The sequence below is a fragment of the Camellia sinensis genome, unplaced genomic scaffold (assembly GCF_055761805.1).
Source record: "Camellia sinensis isolate YWXY unplaced genomic scaffold, ASM5576180v1 Unanchor3, whole genome shotgun sequence".
NCBI classification, from domain to species: domain Eukaryota; kingdom Viridiplantae; phylum Streptophyta; class Magnoliopsida; order Ericales; family Theaceae; genus Camellia; species Camellia sinensis.
In genome coordinates, this window is record NW_028129178.1 from 3,481,689 (window position 1) to 3,502,028 (window position 20,340).

The 20,340-nt window shown below is 35.6% G+C and overlaps 1 protein-coding gene across 1 annotated transcript; it reads left to right on the top strand.

Annotated features, from left to right (window-relative positions):
• Positions 1 to 12,816: 12,816 nt before the first annotated feature.
• Positions 12,817 to 13,125, top strand: LOC145816212 (uncharacterized). Its single transcript, XM_082912507.1, has one exon. It carries the CDS (start codon positions 12,817 to 12,819, stop codon positions 13,123 to 13,125), a length of 309 nt encoding a protein of 102 aa, XP_082768633.1.
• The last annotated feature ends 7,215 nt before the right edge of the window (positions 13,126 to 20,340 follow it).

Consider the following 20,340-nt stretch of genomic DNA (forward strand, 5'->3'; position numbering starts at 1 on the left):
CTTCTTTATATGGCTCATACTTCTACCTCCATGCTTGCTCCTTCCCCCACCTTCCTCGAGTATCCAAGGGTCGACATTCCTTCCCATCTTTGAATTGTCCACCATATCTGGCTCTACTTGAGTTAGCATCAGTATTTAATTTAAATTTATATGCAAAAAGGACCATTCTATGTAATTAGTCTTGTAACTGAAAGACCAATGCTAGGTAGGTGGATATGAATTGTAATCAATAGACAATCTTCCCAAAAAAATCGTCCTTTTTAAAGCATTGTGTTGGTGGGATAGAGATTAAATTAATTAAGTGTGGCTCTATATATGAAATGAATTTGAATCATAAATTGATATTTCTAAATAAAATTTGATGTATAATAAATGAGTTTATAATATTACTAATAGACATTGAGGGTCCAATGATTACAATTATGCTGTGGTACTTCCTTCTTCTATTTTTTTTTCATTATTTAAAATATGAAATTTTTATTTGGCTCAATGTGTTGTAATACCTCTCGACGTAGTTTATTTTCCAATCCTTATAGTGAAGGTTGTAAGTTCAAGCTCAAGATCCATGAAACATGTTGGGGGATAATTCGTTTTCTCTTTCTCTTAAATTTAAGTGGGACTAAATTCTAACAAGTGCTTAAAAAAAAAAAAAAAAAAAAAACAAACAAACAAACAAATGTTGTCAAACCATAACTAATATCATTAATGGACAAATCCATTATGCTAAATTTAGATCTTAAACTACTTAAAAGAATAAGAAAACAAAAATAAACTTTAGTGTTTTTTTTTATTTAATTTCTTCCAATTTTTTCCTTTTGCTCTCCACTAATACATAATTCAATCATAGTCTTAATAGTCCACACTAAAATGCAACTAAAATGTAGATGTTAAATAATGTCTCAATGGGACCACATAATTAAATGTAGTGTTATCATTTATAAGAAGCCTACAATTTAAGTGATTCAATTTAGTTAATAGGCTTAAGGGTATATGTGTTATGGACCTAATGTGTAGATACTAGTTGTATAATTTCTATTTCTATGAGGGGCAGAAATAGAAATTAAAACATATTGGTTAAAGTTGGTTTTCATTCCTTTTGAACTTCCACAACCTTTCAGTTTTGAAAACCAATAAATAGAAATTAAAACCAATAATGGTTAAAGTTGGTTTTCATTCATTTTGAACTTCCACAACCTTTCAGTTTTGAAAACCAATTACAACCTTTAAAAGGTTATGGTCCCTATTCCTTCCCAAGTGGGAAAAATAAGAACACTGCCATTTTTCTTTCTAAATCCTCTCAAGGAGAAACATAAGACACCAAAGGGGAAAGGATTAGAAGGCAATAACATAATCAATAACAAAGAGTTCATTGATAATCACGCTTCCGTTTAACCGTTCATCAATGGATTCAGGTATGTCATTTTGTCTTGATTTCTTGATAATACACATGGTAAATGATCCAAAGTGTAAGGTTTATGTTCTGAAATTTATGTTAACAATTGTTATCAGAGCATGCATATCATGTGTCTTATCAGAATTGATATGCTTTATTCATTCTATTTAGTTTCCTGGAATCAGATTCTGAATTTTCTTATGGATGTAAATTTTGTTTTTTCCTGTTTTGTTCTGTGAAAATGGCAATCTGTTTTCTGGAATTGTAAAATGATTCGGTGGGCAGTTTTTTTTTTTTTTTTCTCTCAAATGGATGAACATCATGTATTTATATATATATAGATATATCTTGCGATTTGATCAGTTTAATTTTGAACATCATAAAAAAAAAAAAAAACTATTTGTTTTTTTGGACCCGTCAATTCTATTTATATATGTATTTATATATAATTGGAATTGCTACAGATTATATAACATATACGGGGTCACAAATTTAGAAATCTTTAAATTTAATGTAATTTCATACAACGTCTACAGAAATTTAATTTTCTAACACTCTCAATATAAGTCAATTCAAACAAGATGTCACAAAAGTGATCTCTCTTGTCTAGATTGTTTTATATGGAATGTTTTGAAGTTCATGTCTGTGTATCTCATGCGGGTATTTATCGGTCCAAAGACATGATTAAGACTTGGCAGAATTACACACACATTTTGTGGTGATAAACATGTGCCAATTGTCAAGAAAACCTAATGTGAATAATAAATCCATCAAAAGATAGATTTTTTATTTGACATAACTTATTGTCAATGTTTGATCATTACAACAAGAATACCACTTACAGTTAATATCACTACCCAAAGTCTTGGTATTAATGTTGTGCTAGGTATCTTGAGATGTTGTCATTAAATTAATTTATTTAGAGATTATCTGTTTGGTAACTTAATGTGAACATGAGGTAATTGCAACATTTTTTGAGGATGTTGAGTTGGGGGGAGAAATCCAGTTAGAGACATTGTCTTTGAGGAGGAAGCAGGAGTAATCCCACTTCCTACTACTACTTTTGACCAATCACAGGTTCCTATACCTGTCATTGCTCGAGAAGTAATTTCGGATCCTCAACCAGACAATGTTGTTCAAGATAATATAGTTCAAACCCCCATTCAAGATGAGGTAATTGTTCCTGAGGAACAAACTCTACAACCTCAACCTCAAGAATCTGTGCCATTTAGGCGATCCACCAGAGAAAGGAGATTTGCATTTTCAGATGATTATATTGTATATCTCCAGGAACATGAGGTAGAAAATGGAATGTCGAAAGATAATCCAATCAACTTTCATCAAGCCATGGAAAGTTCCAACTCTCATAAGTGGAGAGTGGACAGATTTCCATAGAGCACATTGGGACAAACTCCATGATAGCGGATCCACTTACGAAGGGACTACCACCCAAGGTCTTTCATGAGCACACTGCTCAGATGGGTGTTGTTCTATTTGAGAACATTCTGGTTTAGTGGGAGTTTGTATTTATATTACTGCTTTATGTCAGCCTTGAGTTTTATCTATGTAATTAGATTAATTTCTGCAGAAATGAAATATTCAGTTTATTACGCTCTGTTACGTATTGTGAAGTATTGATCTCAATAAAGTTAAGTAGGACCAGTTGGAAATAGGCATGTATGGATCACATCACATGTAATTTCCATGCTACGCATCCATGATTGATCTATGTCATTTAGCTGTATTAGTATACGTAACCATTGGTGGGTCGAGTTACGATTGATGTAACAAAGACCGCTTTGATCCTATATTAATATAGTTAATGGACAAGATTGTTTGGATACCCTCAAGTTATGATAACAAATTTCTGAGCTCACTAAAGTTAAGCACATTTTTCAGGATACATATGTGGTCCAGTGGGAGATTGTTAGATAATGTCTCAATGGGACCACATAATTAAATGTGGTGTTATCATTTATAAGAAGCCTACAATTTAAGTGATTCAATTTAGTTAATAGGCTTAAGGGTATATGTGTTATGGACCTAATGTGTAGATACTAGTTGTATAATTTCTATTTCTATGAGGGGCAGAAATAGAAATTAAAACATATTGGTTAAAGTTGGTTTTCATTCCTTTTGAACTTCTACAACCTTTCAGTTTTGAAAACCAATAAACAGAAATTAAAACCAATAATGGTTAAAGTTGGTTTTCATTCATTTTGAACTTCCACAACCTTTCAGTTTTGAAAACCAATTACAACCTTTAAAAGGTTATGGTCCCTATTCCTTCCCAAGTGGGAAAAATAAGAACACTGCCATTTTTCTTTCTAAATCCTCTCAAGGAGAAACATAAGACACCAAAGGGGAAAGGATTAGAAGGCAATAACATAATCAATAACAAAGAGTTCATTGATAATCACGCTTCCGTTTAACCGTTCATCAATGGATTCAGGTATGTCATTTTGTCTTGATTTCTTGATAATACACATGGTAAATGATCCAAAGTGTAAGGTTTATGTTCTGAAATTTATGTTAACAGTAGAGTCTTAGATTGATGAAATTAAAATTATGAAAGTTAAGATAAAGCTTCGTTAAAATTATAAGAATCAATGGTGTAATATTTTTTTAGTAAAAAGAGTGTTGGATTGCTGTAATATGTAGTAATAGATGAATGTTGATGATTTATTTACATCTTGAAGGTGTAATATTTTTTTAGTAAAAAGAGTGTTGGATTGATGTCATATGTAGTAATAGATGAATGTTAATGATTTATTTATATCCTTGAATTCATCCATAATAATATGACAAGAGAGTTAAATTATACATAATTGAATACATAACTTGTCATGTTATTATTAATTTATTATAAATAAATTAGAAAAGACTTTTAAAGGATCTAAATCTATTTCCTATAATAATTTAGTTAAAGAAAGATAATGCTTCTCTCAACTAGATTTGAGTTCCCGTGGGCCAATTCATGGGATCCATCGTGATGATCTGAACTATTAATATTGTATAATCTGCTGAGAAGATTATTCTTATAAAAAATTAAATTGATCGAACAATTATAGATGCACTATTAGATTACAATTGTTTTCAAAATAATGAACGATCTATTTTCAAAACAACAATTATTGTTTATTTTTTTAAAAATAAATGTGATCTAATCATGTGATTACAGTTGTCCAAACAATCTAATTTTTAGTGAGGGTAGTCTTATCTACTATTCAAATATTGTACGCCCAATGTTTTAAAATTTAGAGAGTGAATAAGTGCTCCAATGGTAGAGGTGTTTAAAAAAATTGATGGAACCGATAAACTATTCCAATATGGTCCAAATCGTCGATTTGGTCCTATTTTTCTAAGCTTCAATTCTATTTCTGATTTTGAAAATGGTTGAACCGTTTAATTGAGTTGGTTCTTGATTCTAAGGCTTTAGATATAGTTCTGAACCGAACCGTGATATTATTTGTTTATTATGTTTGCATGTAAAAATAAAAATATGTAAATCACTAATAAGATTTGAAGTATTGATAATGAAGTCAACCGGCTCTAACTAACTTAAATAAATTAATTGTGTTACTTTATTAGGGCAATTATAAAAAAATGGTAAAAATATAAAATAATTACAAAGTAATGAAAGTACAACATTTACTTGCGTAATTGTAAAGCCCCGAAAATATTAACAACAGATTTCTTCATCAAACTCAACAGATATGCGGAAGTTTATTAATAATAAGTCCCTCAATCATTCAATAAGGAAAACATTTCCTAGAATGATCTTTCATTCATTGATTCCTTAGAGATATTACAGAAGATGTCTCATGCATTAATACATCCATTAACTCTAGATCATGAATCTATAACATGTGATAGATAAACATAGAAATGAAAGGAAATAAATATCAGTTCATATCCTAATGGCTACATATTTTCAAAACGATACTTGGTTACAACAAAAGTAGGTTGATGCCCGACACTTGTAGAAAATACATTTACAAACAAACATAGAACGAGCCTTCAACCCCATAGTCCTCCCAAACTAACTCATTAGTGGAGACATATTATCAGTACCTGAAAATTGATTTTCACATGAAATGAGTTAAAGCCCAGTAGAGACTAATTTAATGCTTTGTATGATACTTAACAAATTCATATGGTGAATGCACATGATTGTCATTTGCCAAAACAATATACATTTTCTCTTTCAAACAGTGTAATGCCATGTTTATAACTTAATTGATTAATTGTTACTTCCAAAACATAAAACAGGGTAGTGGGCACACATAGTGGGAATCTCTAGGTACGTTTCTGCTAGTAGGCTATACAAGAACTACCAAAGCCATTTTACCTGTATTAAGCAAAAGAATCGACACCTAACCACGTAGGTTTCTAGACTTTTACCATGGATACACATGCTACCATAATGTAACAACCCTAACCTCTGATTTATGTTAATTCGTGGTTGAATAAGCTTAATTAGTAATTAAGAGAAATTTTGAATTAAATTGCATGTGTGTGTTGCCTTATTTGTGTTTATATCTGTTTAACGTAAAAAAAGACATGTTTATGTTTTCGTTACGGATTGCGAAATGAAAGCCTTATCGGCATACAATTTAGAAATTGACTTGACTTATGTGATAACTAGGATTTTTAAAATTTTATGGTAGGTTTAATTAAAATTCGGTTAGGAACGATTAAATTAGAATAATTAATGCCAATATGAATAGCTTAAGCCAATGTTAATTAATCACCACTAAGCAAGCCTGTATAAGGCTTAAGATGATTAAGGAACATGACTCACTCTCTTATTTTATCATCCCCGAGGCAACAAAATGTAGAGAGAGAAAGGGAAGAAGAGATTGAGCTCAACTAGGAGAATTCTTGGAAAAATCAAGCTTGAACCCTTTGAATTCACACCTTAGGTATGAACATTTCCTTTAAATCTTGGAAATAAGGTACATAGGAACTGAATTCATGAGTCAAGTAAGAATATTTACATGAAATTGAAGTGAATAAGTTAGAATTATGTCAATCATGGAAGAAATTAGCTAATTGTATACATGCATGTATAATTCATGGATTTTGTGTTTTGATTTCAACAAATTCTTATATGCAAGGGCCTATTTTTGTTAAATTATGGGAGCTCATTGTGGTTTTGCGCCTTAACACTTCATTTGTACATGTTTGGGAAGATTTGAGTTCATGATAACACATGCATGATGTGTATTTATATAATTCAAGTTTGTTTTGAAGAATCCACTTACTTTAGGGCCTTGATTTTGAGTAATGATTCTTAATTCATGATGTTTTGCAAGTTTGCAAGAGTTTCCTTAAGTTTTTGGCCTAGGAAAACATAATTTACGGCTTTGGGGTCAAGTTTGAAGCTTGGAAGCAATTTTGGAAATTTCAGAATTCTGCTTCCACACTCGAGCGACAAATCCTATGCTCAAGCAACCACTTTTATATTTTTGTACTTCCGCTCAAGCGACCAAAAGTCCACACAAGAGTAAAATGCATGGTCACAAAAGTTTGCGTGTTTTGCAGACCACTCGAGCGACAAAAGCTGCGCTCGAGTGAGGGCATGAGTCTCATGATCAAGTAAGCGTTGAGTGGAAAAATCAAGCAACCAACACTTTTGCAAAGTTTACAGGCCGCTCGAGCGAAGGAATGTGCGCTCGAGCGACCATTCGCATTTTGCATGTCTACTCGAGTGAAGAAAATTGCGCTCGAGCGAGACCCTTGTTTTCAGCAATTTTTTTTAAGAGTTTTCAAGTGCATTTTAGCATTCTCATTGCATCCTAGGCATTCCTAGGCCAAGATTCAGACACCATAATGAGGATAAAAAGTAGAAACACACTAAGATAAGAAAGAATTAAGTTACTGTTTCCAGGTGTATAATTCAGTACGTGTTCGTTTTGTACCTGTGTAGTTCATGCACCACAAGATATCTGAATTGCCTACTCTATTCGTTTACTCGGAGCCATCTATTATTTGTGAGTAATAAGTTTGTAAAGCTATGTTCAATGTTGAATATTTTCTGAACATTATGATATGAAATGATTAATTCTCTAAAATGCTATGTTTTGTATAAATGAATGATTGTCCAAGTTTCTCAAATATATTTGTAGCATCCTTAGCATCATGTGATATGTGTCCCTTTATGGGTCATCAGAATGCCTTTATGGCCGTCCCTCGATGGGTAATCAGAAACGTCTCTGTGTACATGAGTCATTGGAATGCGTTTGTGGTCGTCCCTTTATGGGTCATCAGAAATGTCTCTGTGCACCTGAGTCATCAGAATGCCTTATGGCTTTCCCTTTATGGGTTATCAAAATACCTTCACGGCTGTCCTCTCATGGGTCATCGGATTTGTTAGCACTAATGGATGTGCCACGCATTACAATGTGTAATGTAGGAACTTTGATTACAAATACGAACATGTATAAGAATTTGTTTCTGATTTGAAATCTGAATATGAATTAGACTCTTTTTATGCATGGACATTATTCAGTAAACTCCTTACTCTGTTATTATTCACTGGGCTTCCGCTCACTATTTATATTATGTATGTAGGTGATCAGACACGTGACTAGGCCCAGAGTTAATGGCCTAAGATTCTGTTTTGTCAGCCTACCACCGTGCCTCCCAAGGAGGTTCATTTTGAGAAGACCGTGTCAAGGCTTTCTTTTTGTTCTGTTTATCTGTACTTGAGCTAAGTTCCCTTTCGACCTTATCTGTGTAAATGCGTGAGGTGAGACCAATGTGTTTATGACATTACATGTATATATATATATATAAGTTTGTTTGAAAATTTTGTCTCGTATATGTCAACACAGCTCAATGGACTATGTATGTTTTATATATTGCTTCCGCAGCCCCTAATTATATGTTTTTCTATTAAGAGGCCTTTGGTAATCCAAGAATAACTGGCCAGTTACGATGCTAAATCTACAGGGACGGGTTTGGGTCATGACAGAGTGGTATCAGAACACGAGTTATACTGCACACACAAGTCCATGTGAGCTATTGGATGTCCTAGTAAGCATTAAGGGCATCTCATACGCATATGTGAGTGTGTAGGCATATGTCTGTTAAGAGAAATGCTATGTATCCCAAACATTCTACCAAATCTCTCACATGAGGTGGGATTCACACAAATTCACATGTGTGTGGGTCCTACACCCATGTGAGAGGTTTGGTAGAATATTTTGGGTCCCTAGCATAACTCTGTTTGTTAATGTGGAAACTGAATCTGCTTGACCATGAATACATGAAATAGAAATGAATGGACCGTGATTAAATGATCTAAACATAGTGAAAGGAATTATTGGCCTATGATTATTATTGCTTTGTTTATCTATAGTAACATGGAGAATGCAAGGGAAAATGATGCAAGTGAGTCCTCGGAGACCCGAATGAATAGAATGGAACAGATACTTGCGGCCCTGATCGAGGCAATAACGCAACAACAAAGGCAACAACCCTTGCCTCCATTACCTCCACCAGTACAACATAAGCCAGATAGCAGTGATATAATCAACCTGACTCAGAAGTTCATGAAGATGAAACCACCAACTTTCCTGGGAGGTATTGAACCATTAAAGGCTGAAACATAGTTGTTGGAGATGGAGAAATTGTTTGAAGTATTCCCCTGTTCTGAGATTCAGGAAGGCTACCTACACCTTGAAAGATGAAGCCTGGAGATGGTGGTTATTGGTCTAAAATGGAAATGGGAATATGACATGGTCTCAGTTTAATACAATCTTCTATGACAAGTACTTTCTGTAGTGTTTTTAGGACCGAAAGGTTTTCGAATTTCAAGAACTCAAGCAAGGCAACATGTCTATGGCTGAGAATGAGGCCCAGTTCATTGAACTAGCTCGGTTTGTGCCTCATATGGTAGACACGGACTACAAGAAATCTCAAAAATTTGAGGGTGGATTAGATTTAGATATATTAGATCAGGTGGGAGTCCTCAACCTACCTACGTATGTGAATGTGCTTGATAGGGCGTTGATAGCAGAAGCCATTTTGGCAACGAAGAAACAAGTTCCAGCTCCAGCAAGCGAATGGAGGGGCAAAAGATCGATACCTAATTTTAAAAGAGATCGGTCATTCTCAAAGAAGCAAAACACGAGATTTTACAGTAACTCAAGCCAAAGTAGTGGATCTGTACCGACTTGTTTAGAATGTGGTAGGAAACACAAGGGAATTTGTTATCAAGAATCAGGTGCCTGTTTCAGGTGTGGTAAAACCGGTCGTATGATGAAGGATTGTCCTATTAGGCTCGAAAATACTAACCGTCCAGCAGTAAGTTTAGCCAGATCCACTTCTGCATCAAGGATGAACACGAAAGCTAACACCGGGAAGGAAACTTTAAGGTAGGGTCGAGTATTTGCACTCGTGCCGGTGATGTATAGAACACCGAATCTGCGGTGTTAGGTATAATTTCTATTTGTGCTCAGAATGCCTATGTGCTGATCGATTCTGGTTCCATGCATTCATTTGTATCGCATGCATTTTCTCAAAAATTAACTAGACCGTTAGAACATATGAATTGTTTACTATCTGTATCTACACTGATTGGGGGTTCTATAATATGTACTTGTGTTTATCTAGCATGTGATATTATAATTGATGAAATGGCATTGTATGTTGATTTGCTGCCCCTGAGCATTGACCATTTTGATTGTATTCTGGGTATGGATTGGTTGAGTAAATATTGTGCCACCATTGACTGTGCAAGTAAATTCGTTATGTTTAGACCACCTAGTATGCCTGAGTTTATTTTTACGGGAAATGAGGTAGTCCCTCCACCATACTTGATTTCATTTATGAAAGCCAGGAAATTATTAAGGAATGGATGTCGAGGCTACTTGTGTTGTGTGTTGACAGAGTCTTTGGATAGTACTAAAGTGGAAACAATACCCATAGTCTGTGAATTTTCTGATGTACTTCCAACAGACCTACCTGAGGCCTTAATTGATAGGGAAATTGAATTTACTATTGATGTAGTATGTAGAACACAACCTATCCCCAAGATTCTTTATAGAATGTTGACTTCTGAACTGAAAGAGCTAAGAGTCTAACTTCAAGAATTCTTAGACAAGAAATTCATCCGTTTGAGTACCTCACCTTGGAGAGCCCTATGTTGTTTGTCAAAAAGAAAGACGGATCTTTGAGACTATCTATTGACTACCAGGAGTTGAACAAAGTAATTGTCAAGAACAAATACCCTTTACACCGAATAGATGACCTATTTGACCAACTACATAGAGCACAAATGTTCTCCAAAATAGATCTTAGATCTGGGTATCAACAATTAAAGGTCAAGGCAAAAGATGTAGAGAAAACAGTATTCAGAACTAGATATGGGCACTATGAATTTTTAGTCATGCCATTTGGGGTAACAAATGCACCCGCAGCCTTTATGGACCTGATGAATAGAGTTTTTAAACAATTTTTAGATGAGTTTATAGTTGTATTTATTGATGATATTCTGATTTACTCCAAAAACAGGGAAGAACATGGGAGCCATTTGAGAACTGCTTTGCAGATTTTGAGAGAAAAGAAGTTATATGTCAAATTGTCCAAATGTGAATTCTGGCTTGTTAGTGTAGCATTTCTGAGACATATGATCAACAAGGATGGCATATCAGTGGATCCACAGAAAATCGAGGCTATTGTGGACTGGCCTAAGCTGACAAATGTGTTAGAAGTTAGAAGTTTTTTGGGACTTGCAGGTTACCATAGAAGATTTGTGAAAGATTTTTCAAAACTTGCTATGCCATTGACCCAGCTAACCCAGAAAAATATATCATTTGATTGGAACGATCAAAGAGAGTCTATTTTCCAAGAGTTGAAGAGTAGATTAGTAATTGCACCGATTTTGACTTTGCCTAATGGTACTGATGGGTTTCAGATTTGCAGTAATGCATCCTACAAATGTTTGGGTTGTGTATTAATGCAAAATGGTAAGGTGATTGCCTATGTTTCTCGGCAACTCCGACCACACGAAAAGAATTACCCGACTCATGATCTTGAACTGGTAGTTGTAATGTTTGCTTTGAAAATTTGGCGCCATTATCTATACGGAGTAACTTGTGAAGTGTATACTGACCATAAAAGCTTAAAATACTTCTTTACCCAAAAAGAATTGAACATGAGACAGAGAAGGTGGCTAGAATTGATCAAAGACTATGATTTACAAATTTTGTATCAGCCAGGGAAGGCAAATGTCGTTGCAGATGCGTTAAACCGAAAATCCATTGGGAATTTATCATATTTGCTCACTAGTCAGAATGAATTGCTGTGTGACTTGGAAAAGAATGAGATTGAAGTTGTGTTACTTGAACAAGATGGAATCTTAACTGCCATTTCTACTCAGCCAGCAATCATTGAGGAGATTAAAGAGAAACAACGCGAATATGGGTTCCTGATGAAAATTGTTGATGAGATTGATTCAAAACCGAAACCGGGATTTGTGCTTGACAATAATGTGTTGAAATTTTAGAATCGTCTTTGTGTGCCGGACTGTTTTGACTTGAGGAAACGCATCATGACTGAAGCTCACTACTCGAAATTTTCTATGCATCCGAAGATGTATCATGACGTGAAACAAAATTTCTGGTGGCCTAGAATGAAGAAGTGTATTGTAGACTTTGTGGCTAGATGCTTACATTGCCAACAAGTTAAAGCTGAACATCAATGACCCGCTGGATTACTTCAACTGCTACCAACACCGAAATGGAAGTGAGAGCATATTGCTATAGACTTCATTGTGGGATTACCTCGCTCTTCTTGAGGTATGGATTCTATCTGGGTGATTATTGATCGTTTAACTAAATCTACACATTTCTTACCTGTTAAATCGTTGTATAATGCGAATAAGTTGGCTAACTTGTATGTTAATGAGATTGAGATTACATGGCGTACCAGTATCTATTGTATCTGATAGAGATCCTAATTTCACTTCAAGATTCTAGCAGAGTCTATAGCAAACTTTGGGAACTGAATTGAGGCTAAGCAGTGTTTATCACCCACTGGCAGATGGCCAATCTGAACAGACCATTCAAACGTCGGAAGACTTGTTAAGGATGTGTACTCTAGACTTTCAAGGTAGTTGGGAAACCTACTTACCGTTGGCCGAATTTGTGTATAACAACAGCTATCATTCAAGTATTGGATTGTCTCCATATGAAGCTTTGTATGGAAGGAAGTGTCGTTCTTTGATTTGTTGGGCCGAAGTAGGTGATCGACCTTTGTTGGGACCAAAACTTGTGCAAAAAACAACTGAGAAAATGAAACTGATTTAACAACGCCTAAGAACCGCACAAAGCCATCAAAATAGTTATGCGGATGTCTGGAGAAGAGATAGGGAATTTGAAGTTAGTGATCATGTGTTCATAAAAGTAACTCCAATGAAAGGTCAGATGCAATTTGGGATGAAAGGCAAGTTGGCACTAAGATATGTTGGGCCATATGAAATTCTCGAGAAGTTTAATTCAGTAACATACCAAGTAGCCTTACCTCCGGTGATGGAGTATATGCACAACGTTTTTCATGTTTCAATGCTTTCAGATTATTTACAAGACCCGCTCCATGTGATAGAATTGACTCATGTGCTTCTGAAGGATGTTTATACGTACGAAGAGAGGCCAATACAGATCATTAACTGTCGAATCCAAAGATTGAGGAACAAGGAAATTTCATTGGTGAAAGTTGATTAGTAAAACCATGGAGGGACCTATGCAACTTGGGAGACAGAGGAGGATATGATGAAGAGATACCCAGATTTGTTCCTTCTAGACCCGGTGTTTTTCCAAAATGAAGGTAATTCGAGTTTGGAGAACCAAACTCTTGAAGGGGAGAAGATTGTAACAAACCCGACTTCTGATTTAAATTGCTAATTGAAGAAAAATTCCGAATTAATTCGTGGTTAAATAAGCTTAATCAGTAATTAAGAGAAATTCTGAATTAAATTGCATGTGTGTGTTGCCTTATTTTTGTTTATATCTGTTTAATGTAAAAAAAGACCTGTTTATATTTTCGTTACGGATTGCGAATTGAAGGTCTTATCGGCATCCGATTCAAAAATTGACTTGATTTATGTGATAATTAGGATTTTTAGAATTCTATAGTAGGTTTAATTAAAATTCGGTTCGGAACGATTAAATTAGAATAATTAATGCCAATATGAATAGCTTAAGCCAAGGTTAATTAATCACCACTATGCAACCCTATATACGGCTTAAGATGATTAAGGAAGATGACTCACACTCTCATTTTATCATCCTTGATGCAACAAAATGTAGAGAGAGAGACACACAGAGAGAGAGAGAGAGAGAGAGAGAGAGAGAGAGGGGAAAAGAGATTGAGCTCAACTAGGAGAATTCTTGGGAAAATCAAGCTTGAACCCTTTGAATTCACACCTTAGGTATTAACATTTCCCTTAAATCTTGGAAATAAGGTACATAGGAAGTGAATTCATGAGTCATGTAAGAATATTTCCATGAAATTGAAGAGAATAAGTTAGAATTATGTCAATTATGGAAGAAATGAGCTAATTGTATACATGCATGTATAATTCATGGATTTTGAGTTTTGATTTCAACAAATTCTTACATGCAAGCGCCTATTTTTGTTAAATTATGGGAGCTCATTGTGGTTTTGCACCTTAACACTTCATTTGTATATGTTTTGGAAGATTTGAGTTCATGATAACATATGTATGATGTGTATTTATAAAATTCAAGTTTGTTTTGAAGAATCCACTTGCTTTTGGGCCTTGATTTTGAGTAATGATTCTTAATTCATGATGTTTTGCAAGATTACAAGAGTTTCCTTAAGTTTTTGGCCCAAGAAAACATAATTTACAGCTTTGGGGTCAAGTTTGAAACTTGGAAGCAATTCTGGAAATTCTAGAATTTTGTTTCCACGCTCGAGCGACAAATCCTGTGCTGAAGCAACCACTTTTATTTTTTTGCACTTCCACTCGAGTGACCAAAAGTCCGCTCGAGGGTAAAATGCATGCTCCTAGAAGTTTTTTTTTTTTTTTTTTGTAGACTGCTAGAGCGACAAAAGTTGCGCTCGAGCGAGCGTTGAGCGGAAAAATAAAGCAACCAGCACTTTTGCAAAGTTTACAAGCCGCTCGAGCGAACGCTCACATTTTCCATGTCCGCTTGAGCGAAGAAAGCTATGCTAGAGTGAGACCCCTGTTTTCAGCAATTTTTGTTAAGTGTTTTCAAGTGCATTTTAGCATCCTTATTGCATCCTAAGCATTCCTAGACCAAGATTAAGACACCATAATGAGGATAAGAAGTAGAAACACACCAAGATAAGAAAGAATTAAGTTATTGTTTTCGGGTGTGTAATTCAGTACGTGTTTATTTTGTACCTGTGTAGGTCACATACCACAAGATATCTGAATTGCCTACTCTATTTGTCTGCTTAAAGCCATCTATTATTTGTGAGTAATAACTTTGTAAAGTTATGTTCAATGTTAAATATTTTTTGAACATCATGATATGAAATGATCAGTTCTCTGAAATGCTATGTTTTGTATGAATGAATGATTGTCCAAGTTTCTAAAATGTATTCGTGGTATCCTTAGCATCATATGATATGCGTCCCTTTATGGGTCATCGGAATGCTTTTATGGCCGTCCCTCTATGGGTCATTAGAAACGTCTCCGAGCACATGAGTCATCAGAATGCCTTTGTGGCCGTCCCTTTATGGTTCATTAGAAACGTCTCTGTGCACGTGAGTCATCGGAATGCCTTCACGCCCATCCTCTCGTGGGTCATCGGATTTGTTAACACTAATGGATGTGCCACGCATTATAATGTGTAATGTACGAACTTTGATTATGAATATGAACATGTATAAAATCTTGTTTCTGATTTGAAATCTGAATATGCATTGGACTCTGTTTCTGCATGGATATCATTTAGTAAACTCCTTACTCTATTATTATTCACTGGGCTTCCGCTTACTATTTATATTATATGTGTAGGTGATCAGGCACGTGACTAGGCCCAGAGTTGATGGCCTACGATTCCATTTTGTCAACCTACCACCGTGCCTTCCGAGGAGGTTCTTTTTGAGAAGACCATGTCAAGGCTTTATTTTGTTCTGTTTATCCGTACTTCAGCTAAGTTCCCTTTCGACCTTATCTGTATAAATGCGTGACGTGAGACCAATGTGTTTATGGCGTTACATGTATATATATATAAGTTTGTTTGAAAATTTTGTCTCATATATGTCAACATAGCTCAATGGACTATGTATGTTTTATATATTGTTTATGCAACCCCTAATTATATGTTATTCTGTTAAGAGGCCTTTGGTAATCCAATGATTACTAGTCGGTTGCAACGCTAAAGCTATAGGGGCGGGTTTGGGTCGTGACACATAATAATAACCATAACCACACCCCTAACTAGATTCACCAAGATATTCACTTGTTTTTTCTCAAAATGATACATTTCAACGTATAAAAATAGAAAACCAATGCTCAAAGGAGATTTATACATGAGTGAATGGTTTTCGTTAACCTAATTCTTATGCAGTTGCTACAACAATTAATGTTATCCTCCATCGATAGTCAAAACAAATATCTATATTCAAAAGATAATTTTAAGTAAACAGATACAAATTTCCAAAATTTCAATATTAGAGTAACAATATATGTTCTAACTCCACTTCCCAACTCAACGAGGATCCAAACATTTCCCATCATTCTCATTCTTATTCAAAACCAATAATTTCTAAGATTTTCAAAACACATTTGTTTCTTTCAAGTACCCATTTTAAAGAGAGGTTTCTAAGCTTTCAACCAGTCTCATCTATACAACCATTTCCACAACATTTCAAAATAACCCATTCCAAAACCCCTATTTTATAACTCATTTCAAACCAAAATCAAATCTAAATCAAACCCAAATATCTTAAAAATGTTACACTATTCAAGGAGTACATAACAAAGCTAAATATCATGCATAAACATTAAAGAAATCCTTGCCTCAATAGTAGAAAAAGAAAAGAAGAACAATCTTAAAAATGACGGAGACAATTCTTGAATTTTTTTAAATTAAAACGATCACCTCCTCGCACTCTACCTTTTACCTCAAAGCACCATGGTGGAGAGATTCCTAGATTTGGGTAAATCGGAGATTTAAAGATAGGAAATATAATATATATATATATATATATATAGAGAGAGAGAGAGAGAGAGAGAGAGAAATTAGAAAAGTGAAAGAAAAGATATTTTTCTGCAGCTTTATACTAATTGACCGCTCGAGCAATCAAAACACTACTCAAGTGTCAAACACAAAACATCACTCAAGCGACCAAAACATGGCTCGGGCAGAGAAACCAAACTCCTAGAATATCAACCTTGCACAATAGATTGCTCGAGCGAATAAAACACTACTTCAGCAAAGAATTGAAAGTTTTAGTATTACATACTGCAAACAAACCGCTCGAGTGATTGAAACACCGCTTGAGTGAAGAACGACCCACTCACAAAAGTTCAGACTGAAACACATAATCTGGAAGGAAAGAAAGACCGCTCGAGCGAACCCAAGAACAAACTGATAGAATTAGTCTAGAAATACTAAGTCCCAACCTATTCAACCAACCTTAAAACCAAATTCTCAACTCCCAAGCAACAATATAAGACTAGAATAGATATAAACAACAACAAAAGATACGAGACTCCAAACCAAAAAGTATAAAAGAGTCGAGTTTTAACCTGGACCGTTATAATAATCTAATGCATAAATTACTTATAATTCTATCCTTTTATAATTATTTTGTGTTGTTGTCACTTTTATGCAATTGTCCCTACTTTATTTACTATTTTAAAATATGTATTGTATTTCGTGTTACATAAAATTTTAGAATTTGAGAATAGAACTGAACCAAACCAAACCAATTTTTATAGTTCGATTCTGATCCGATTACATAAGTTCAATGGTTCATTTCATAATTTAGTCTAAAACCAAACCAATCCCACTTGTAAACATCCTTACTTAATGATATAATTAAAGTATTAGTGAGATGCGTCAAACAAAGAGAGAGAGAGAGAGATAGAACTAGTGTTTGACAGATCGGCGACGATAATGATTGTTTCGAGTAAATTAAGTACATCCAACATCAAATGATGAAGGAGACTGAGAGATAGTGGTGGCAACAATGATTTTAAGTGGAAAAAACATAAGCAATGGTGGCAGTGGCGAATGCGATTAAGGTGGTAATAACATATGTCGTAGAGGCAATGTTGATAAACACAGTAGGGATAATGCTGGAGAGAGAGAGAGAGAGAGAGACGGTTGTAGCACGCTTTTTTTGTGCCCCCTTTCGGAAACTCGAAAATAAGCCCTACAGTTCAGACTCCCGTAGTTTTGAATCTAATATCACAAGTGCAATGTGAAATTGATAAATACCAAAGAGTCCAAATCCGATAAATCTTTTGAAAAATTGATTGTAGAATCAAAAATGCCAAAATTGGATTGTTTTTCCAAATATAGAGTCGCTATCTAAATATTTTATTTTTTGAGAAATTTAGGAAACCTATGACTCATACCAAAGACCACGTGTTCGTCATCACCAAAGTTGCCTCGGCCCGGGAACTTAGGTACGAGAGGGGAAGGTCATGAATTGAGCACCCCCACTCACTCTATCAAAGATCGGCCTTTACTAATCATGATATGATTTTTTATCAACATTATGTGTTCTTGTTCTGGTTATTAGGCTAGTATTACTATGTGATGCGCACAAGCAAGTATAGACTAGTTTGCCCGAATTGGAACAATTCAATTTCATGTTTATTTTGTGAAAAGGGTTTGAATTTGCCACCTCAAGTGGGTTTAAGTTTGAGAATTTGCCACTAGACATAGTGGGCTCAAACATACATTCGTTGGATCGTTCCAATTCAAGCAACAAGCCTTCATCCACAGGCATTTAAGCAATTTATCAAGTAAGCATTTAGCCTCATGGTAAGGATACTAGTCATGGCAATCACTCACACTCATGCAAGTATGCTAAAGCACTAAAAACTCACCTAGTACTCCAAGCTAAGAAGATATGAGTTAGAAAAATATGCATGGTTCCTAACTATGCCAAATGTCTAATGCAACACATGCGAAGAATGCAATTAACAGGCTCGGCTATTAATGTGGCATATGGATCGATTTTGATTATATGTGGTTAAACAAGTATTCAAAGAATTATTGAAATGACAATGCAGTTAGAATGATGGGCCGAGCCTCGGTGCATGCAATACAAGATGAATGGATGCAAGCATAAGGTATGCTAATTGAAACATGTCTCTAATCTAACCATCAAAAGTGATTAAATAAAAGACAGAAAGATGCGGGGTTGGAAGACATACACGTTATTACATTACGCTCTCACGAAGGAGAGTCCGAATAAATAAAAGCTAACTAGCTAGCTAAACTAAGCTAATTAAGCTAATTACTACAAAACTTGAATAAACAGCTAAACTAATGTGGAGAAGTGGTTTGGAAATACTCTTCTAATCCTAGGGGGAGCTCGTGATCCACTGATAGTCACCTGAAAAGGAATAAACACTCCGGTCGGGGGTGCCGGAATTAGCACTTCGATGGACAAGTCAGTCTCTACACTCAAGAATACTTGTATTCTAAGTTAAGCACAACAATTCTCACATACCTCTGTTATTCTGTCGCTCATTTATTTATACTTGTTCCCTTGGCCTCGGGGCCAGGCCCACTTTTCACTCATCATCCTCTTATTTACTTGGCTCCATAGTTCAATATCTATTCGGCCTATCTGTATTATTCGGCATTCTGATCATGCAGGATAAAGCCGTATAGTATTTGTCTTCCAGAGTACGCTTCCGACTCTTCCAATTATCCGGCTCCCACAATTGCCTCCCAAACACCCCACTAGCATTAGTTAGTCGGCGTGTTTGGCTTCTAGTCTGGGCAGTCAAAAATTCAGCGGTTAACCCTCTTCTCAATGCGCGTCAGAACACGTACATGCTTTTTGGTCACTACAGCACTTTCCCGCCTCATTCGTGCTTCTCTCACATTTATTACGATATGAAACTTCAGTCCCTTCGAATGCATGCTTTTTCGAATATTTGAATCTCCTGGATTGCAGTCGGTGTCTCTCCTCCAACGCATTTTCTACGACTCCTCTCCATCTTCTCCTTTGCCTTTCGTAAGTTTTCTTCTCTTCTCTTTGCGACCCTACGTTCCGTATTTATCTTTGATTTTAGAATATCCTTGGGTCCTTTGAAAGACCTCCTTTCTGAGGGTCGAACTTTTGGGTTTCGAAGACATTTCTCTATCCCCAATGATGTCCAACTATCTCTAGTAACGGACAATACCCTTGATATGGAGAGGGACGACCAAAATAAAATCGTCTTTCCTCTCCTATCCATTACGAAGGGCGGAGTTCGCTTTCCCCTACACCCATTTCTTAGGGCCGTCCTCCGCTATTGGGGTTTGATTCCTTCGCAACCCAATGTAAATTTTTTTCGAATTGTAATGGAAATCGTAGGGTTGAACCGGCGTCTCGGGATCAATCTTGGCATTTCGGCGATTCGGCACTGCTACGCTTTAGCCAAATCCTCCAGTCGGCTCGGGCACTATTTTCTCAGGGCTAAGGACACCGACCATCACTTGGTAACGATGCTTGCCAGCTCTAGCAAATGAGTTGATGATGTAATGGTCAATGTCCGAGGCAACTGGGAATTCGGCGAAGGCGAAGATTGCCTAGACCCTATTCCTAGACGGAGGGGTGAACCAGGTTACCGTATAACTCCTTGTTTGTTGATCTTTCTTTTATTCGGCTTTTTCTTAAAGTCTAACCCTTTGTTTTTACAGGCAATAAGTTGAAGAGGATTCTGACCACGGCTGACGACGAAGTCCTTGCGGAAATTAAGACTGCACTAA